This window comes from Gavialis gangeticus, unplaced genomic scaffold (genome assembly GCF_001723915.1).
Source record: "Gavialis gangeticus isolate Ggan-Ray unplaced genomic scaffold, GavGan_comp1, whole genome shotgun sequence".
Taxonomy (NCBI): Eukaryota; Metazoa; Chordata; order Crocodylia; family Gavialidae; genus Gavialis; species Gavialis gangeticus.
In genome coordinates, this window is record NW_017728968.1 from 132681 (window position 1) to 138919 (window position 6239).

General features: G+C 65.2%; 1 protein-coding gene across 1 annotated transcript in view; it reads left to right on the top strand.

Annotated features, from left to right (window-relative positions):
* The window catches only part of LOC109288796 (occludin-like), a 14838-nt gene extending 12752 nt beyond the window's left edge, over window positions 1–2086 (top strand). Inside the window, exon 8 of the mRNA XM_019504555.1 lies at window positions 1171–2086. Within this exon, the coding sequence (XP_019360100.1) occupies window positions 1171–1272 (102 nt within the window). The 3' untranslated portion in view covers window positions 1273–2086. The remainder of the gene's footprint in view (window positions 1–1170) is intronic.
* Window positions 2087–6239: the final 4153 nt, after the last annotated feature.

The following is a 6239-nucleotide window of genomic DNA, read 5'->3' on the forward strand; positions in this document are numbered from 1 at the left end:
CTCAGCAGGACATATCCGCATGCCTGCTTTTTACCCCGTGGCAAGTGGCAGCTAAAGCCCGGGCGTCTGCCCCTCCTCCCCCACAGGCTGCGGTGCAGCTTCCAGTTACCCAGGAGCAGCTGCGTGCATACGGGCCGTGGCATGGAGCAGCCCATGCACCGTGATGCCCCTTCGCTTCTCACCCCCTGAACAGTGGTCCCCGTGTCCCCGTGGGGCATTGCCAGCACCCAGCATGTCCCATAAACCAGCTCTAAAGCCCAGGCTGGGAAGAACTGCTGCAAAGCCCCGGCCTCTCCTGCTCTGGCTTTGCAGCCTGGGGATGCAACCTCCACAGCACCTCTGGAGCCATCCACATCTGCTGGCTGGGCCTTTCCAGGGTCCCACCCCCTGCAGATTTAGGGCAGAGCAAACCTTATGTCAGGGCCCCCCAAGGGGCTGGGAGCCCCCTCTTCTTTAGCAGCAAAGTGCCTTAGCCAGGGGCAATGTGTGTGGATGCGGGGCAAGGATGAGGGCTCTGTACTGACCCTGTGGCCCTGGCAGCAGCCCCCTTCACCCCCACACTCCGTGTGCATCCACATGACACGGGAACATACGCACCCGTGACCCAGCGGTCAAGCCCGGCTCCGGTTACGGCTCCATGCACCGGCCGCCACGGTGTCCAGTTACGCCGTGCCGCAGCGCCGGGCAAGCGGCGTGCTCCAGCTCACCGTCCTGCTTGCAGAGAGGCCTGCGTGGCTCTGCCCAGCACCAGCCCTGCCCGCCTGCTGCCCGGGGTGCAGCTGCAGCCCTTTCTGCCCCGGGGCACGGGAGCCAGGCCAGCTGAGCTCAGGGGCAGAAACGTGCTTTCCCTGGAGCCGGCAGAGCCTGGCGGGTTGTGCCCGTAGCGCTGGCAGCCAGGGCTCGCAGCCTGTTTGCAACCTGGGTGGGTCTGAGCCAGGTCCAGGGGGGCTGCGCAGTGCAGACGGGCCAGTTTCCAGAGCCGAGCACCCAATGGGCCAAACCCATAGAGACCCGTTGACCTTGGTGGGTACTGAGGCCTGGGGTCCTGTAGCCACGAGTCTGCAGCTGGGGAGCGAGGAGCAGTAGGAGGCTTTTATCCCCCTCTATGGCTCAGCCCCTTGGGTACGAGCACCCCTGACCCCCTCCCCGCTCCTCTGGCTTCTCTTCCAGAGCCCCGACTACCAGACCAAGAAGCTGGAGAGCAAGTCCCTGCGCAACAAGCTGTTCCACATCAAGCGGATGGTGAGCGACTACGACAAGCTGCGGGGATAGCCCAGCAGGGCAGGGCGGGCAGCCGGACCCCGACGGAGGCGGGTAGCAGCTGCCCGGTGCCAGGATCAGCCTCTGCATCCCGGAGATGCCGAAGACGTGGACCCTGTGCCCCATTGTACATACGTTTTCGACAAGCAGAGCCTCTGCCTTCGTGCCACTTCCCAACCATGCCCAGCTGAGCCATGGAAAGACTCAAGCCAGCTCTGTGGGTGGCCATGGGCATGACCGTGACCCCCTGCAGTCCATAATGGCATCCCAGTGGGCACCAGTAATGCCCACGTTGAGCCTGGGAGTGGCTGAGGGCACCAGGCCCTGGAGCTGGCTCGTGCCTTCACCTGTAAATGTGTACATACGTGTAAATGAGCCTGTTTTTACCATGATCCTGGGGGCCTTCCTGGCCGGCTGCTGGCAACCCCTCGGTGCAAGTCCCTCGCCCCACGCAGGGGGCTGGGGTCAGCCCAGGCACGGGCACTGCTCCCCTCGGAGCCATGATGGGACCTCTGCCATTGGCTCTGTCCCGGGGGCAAGGACGAGGGTCTCGGCTTGGGGAGCTGCATGGATCGCCCGCGAAAGGGACCCCACTCTGGAGCAAGTCAGCTACCAGGGGCTTCCCCCTCTTGCTCGTTCCCCCCTTGAGAATTGCCCCCATGTCCAGTGTCATCCTGAGCCTGGAGGAGGGCAGGACCCCGTGTGCCAGCCCCTGCTCCATGCCGGCACCCCCATCCCTACCCAGCTGAGCCAGCACCCCCTTCCCCAGCCTCCTTCCTGTTGGTTTTTGTATTTTCTACTCTCACAAAAGAAACCTATGGCATTTCCTCTGTCTCCCGGTTCTTTCTGGATGTGGATCAGCACTGCCCTGGGGGGCCCGGGGGCCCAAGGTGATGCCCACAGGTCCCAGCCAGGATCAGGGCCTCTCCCTGCCATTGCCCAGGGGAGCTGGGTGGTAACAGCCTCAAGGAGCCAAACCATCCCCCCTCTGTGCACCAGAGCCCCGGGCCGTGCCCTGCCATCCCTGCCCTGCTCCGGGCTGGAGGCTGCAGCAAGGCGCTGGGCAGGGGCTCCAAGTGAATGCATCTCCCACAAAGAGGGGCCACACGGTGCACCCCGGGTCACAGGCAGAGCCAGGGCTTGGTGCCCTTTCCTTGCCCCCCACAGGCATCTCTGTAGGCCTGGGGGCAGCAGAGCTGAGCTGGGGGTTGATAATACAGCTGCAGTGCCCCAGTCCTCTGCCCTGCCAAGCATGCAAGCAGCCTGCGTCCCCTCGGCGTGCCTGGCTGGGCAGCACCGGGGGTTTGTGCACCGCTGCCCGTGTGTTGCGGTGTGACCGTGTAGGGATGGGGCCTGGATTCTTCTTTTGAAATGAGCTGCACCAGCTGCTGGTTGGGCCCCTGTGCAGCTCTGTCCCTTTGATCAGCTGGGGGGGTTGCCTCAGTGCAAAAAGCTCAGTGCTGGCAATCAGCCAACTGTGCCAGGACACTGGCAGTGCCTGCTGGGCACTCAGGGCTGGGAGAGCAAGAGCACCCCATATCCCAACAAAGCATTATCATTGCCCCTAACACTCCCCCATATAGGCAGCAGTTAGGCCAGGACCTAGACTCAAATCTGGCACCTTGGGCTAGCAAAGCAGAGCCTTAACCCCAGTGCCACCTCACCCTGGCAGCTTGTGGGTACCCCTAGCCTGGGGTAGGGCAGGTTTGCCCCATCACAGAGCCCTTCCCCAGCATGCCTTGCAGGGGAAGGGGCTGGCCCTATAAATTGGGCAGAGCTGGGCTGCTGGAGCCCTATAGCAACCCTGTGATCTACTGCTGCCTGCATCCTGCTGGTGAGTACCTGCCGGGCGAGCAGAGTCCTCCACACCTGTCCTCAAGGCATGGGGGTGATCCTGCTGGGGGGAGGCAATGCCTGGAGGTGGAGGGGTACCTACCCTCTCTTCTTTGGGGGGGGGTTGACTTCTGCTGGGGTTCCCACGGCCCCTCCCGTGACTCCCGGACAGGGCGCTTGGCTGCCAGCAGTGCCTGGCTAGCCCCTGGACGGGGTGAGCAGGGGGGCATGGCAGCTCCTTGTGTCCTCGTGAGCGCTGCAGCGCCGGCTGCGTTGTGACGCGCCAGGGCTGGGAGTCCTGGGATGAGCCGGGCAGGGAAGGGGTCTGCAGACAAGCATTGTGGCAGCGTCTCAGAAAGAGGTCTCTCCCTGCCTGGTTGGCTTTATCTCGTGGGCTTGTTTAATTGGGGTGCTGGACCATGCAGGGGCAGGGGGTCAGTCCCTGTGGCCGGAGCTGCTGCTGCAGCCACAAGCCTAACCAAGGACGTTGCGTGAAATGGGGGCTCGCGCCCTGTGAGCAGGCAGCCCTGCAGCTGGGGGGGTGTGGGGGTCCACACTCCGGGCTCAGACCAACGGGGAGACACGAGGAGAAGTTCTTGAGCTGCCAGCAACTGGCCCCGGGCCACGCCTGGGAAACAGCCTTTCCCCTAATCCTCATGAAGGAATTGGAGCGTGAACAGGGCAGGCGTCCTAATCCGTGCGCACCCCCCCACCAGCCCTGGGTTCACACCATGGTCCAGGCGCCGCGGGGTCTCGCACTCGGCCCTGGCACTGACTCGGGGAAAGCAGAACAAGCCGCGTCCTGGTAGCAAATGCCCCTGCTGCCCCCAGCCTCCCTGCCTTAGAAACTGGTTCGGGGGGCCATGTGGGGTGGGGGGCAGTCCCTGGCCACCTGTCCCCCCTTCCAGAGCAGGCAGCAGCGACACCCCCGGGCAGGGGCTTTGCATGAGGGCAGATGCCCGCGAGGGTGCAGGGGGGGCATTAATAGAGCCCAGTGCAGGCCAGCGGCACAGCTGGCACCGGTCACAAGAGCCTTGTGGTGCCTGCACAGCTGCTGTAGCCTTAGATGGTTGCGTGATGCTCCCTAGCTCTTCACCCCCTAGCTCGGGATCGGTGCCCTCATTTCACAGCTGGGAAAACCGAGGCACGGGGCTCGGGCGATGCCAGGAATAGCTCCTAAGTCCCCGCCCTGTGCTCCAGGCACTAGGCCGCACCGCTGTCAGCCCAGGGCTGCTCGGGATGGCAAGCCGGGTCAAGGAAGGAGCCTGGGGCTCGGGCCGGCAGAGCGCCTGTGCTGGGAGGCGCAGCTGACACAGGGGCCTGTGTGCGAGCGGCTTGGCCGCTAGAGGGGAGCCGCTGCAGCGCCTGAGCCGGGGCGGGGGTGGGGGGACGGACGCATGCAGCTGGGCTTGGCGCATGCTTGCTCTCCTTGTTTCCCTCTGGCCAAGCCCTCGTCAGGCCAGGCCCCTCCAGGCGCAGCAAACCCGCCTTGCAGCAGGGCCCTGCTGTCGCAGGGGTGGGCGCTGGGGCCTGGATCCCTTGGGGCAGCAGCTGCATTCCCCGGGCAGGGCTCCCTGCTGAGCGGGGACGGCCGTGGGCACGGTCCGTGCGGCCTGCCCCCCTCTCCAGCCCATGGGAACCGACGGCCCCCTCCTCGCCTAGGCTGCCGTTTCCGACCCGCGCCCTCAGATGGAAAACCGGAGGCCGGGGCCTGAATTCTTGACTGCAAACAAGTGGCTCTTCGAGGCGCGGGTACCCAGCTCCTGCCCCCTTTGAGCACCCTGCGACACCCCGCTGTCCCTGCCGGCTCTGGGAAGTAACGGGCTCCTGCCCCCCATGCTGCCAGCTGCCAGCCTGGTGCACAAGCCCAGATGCTTGGCACGTGGTTCACCGAGCCCCACAGGGCCAAGGCAGGCTGACCCAGCCCTTCCCAAAAGGCACGCGCTGGGTCACTCAATGAAGCGGTTCTGCCACAAGCAGCCTCAGTTGCAGGCAGAGAAATGGGATGCCCTAGGAGGGGTCAGGAGCACCCGGACTGCCCCCTCCCTCCTCCCCACCACACACGCCGGCTCACCCGCGTTGTACGAAACGCCTTTATTGAGGGGGTGCCTCTGCACAGCATCCGACAGGGACGGCGTTCTCAGAGGATCAACGGACGCGGCAAACCCCGGACTGCCCGGGCGCTCCTCGTGCCTGGGTGCAGCCGGGCAGGGCCCCTGCGCCTTCCCGCAGCCGGCTCGGTCTGGGTTGGCACCGGCTCTTGCCAGGGCAGCTCCAGTCGTGACCGGCAAGGGGAAGCTGGGGCAGGAGGAAGCCGGCCTACCGCCGGCACGGGCTCCATGCACAGTCCTGTTCCCGGCTGGCCAGGCAGCAATGCTTTCCCCCTCCCCACAATAGTCCCTCTGCTTCGGCAGATGCCAGGCCCCCCCAGAGCTCCCTGCCTCCGCACAGCTCGGCAGAAGGGAGCAGGGGGCGGCAGCAGCAGATGAGAACGGCAGGGCTCTTCCCACGCCTGCCGGAGCCGCTCGTGTTCCCCTGCGTGATCCAGGGACGAGCTGGAGGGGGGCAGGGGGTTCATGCATGTTGTGGGGGGAGAGAAATGCCCCGGCGGGATGGGGACACCCTCTCCCCCAAGGGCCAAAGGACTGCATCGTGAGTGGCAGCTGGGCAGAGCGCTGGGTGCAAGGTCCCTGCGGCCCAGAGAGGCCAGAGTAGGACCTCCCTCTCCCAGCCCTTAGTGCCCACTTGAGTCTGTGTCTGCAGTGGGACGGGGCTGGATTTAGGCCCACTCCCTTCCCTGGAATCGGCACCGCCTTCCTCTCCTACCCTGGACAGGGGAGGGGGGATGCCTCCTGGCTCCAGAGATTTTGGTGCTGCGTGAACTGCAAAGGCAGGTGAGGCCAGCACGCTCTCATCCCTGTACGCGTCTCCCCCAGGAGGCCCGGGACCGCGGGCTCCATCCCATCCCAGGCCAGGAGCCGGGGCAGGGGGTCTCCTCATCTTGAAAGAGATGTGAAAACAGTTAGGATCCGGAAAGCCTGGCCTGCCGTCCCCGCCTGCGTCCCAGACAGACGGAGCACCCTGCCAGACGGCTGATCCCCGCTGCGCGGATGGGCAATGCCTGGGGAAGCTGCTTGTTGGTTTCC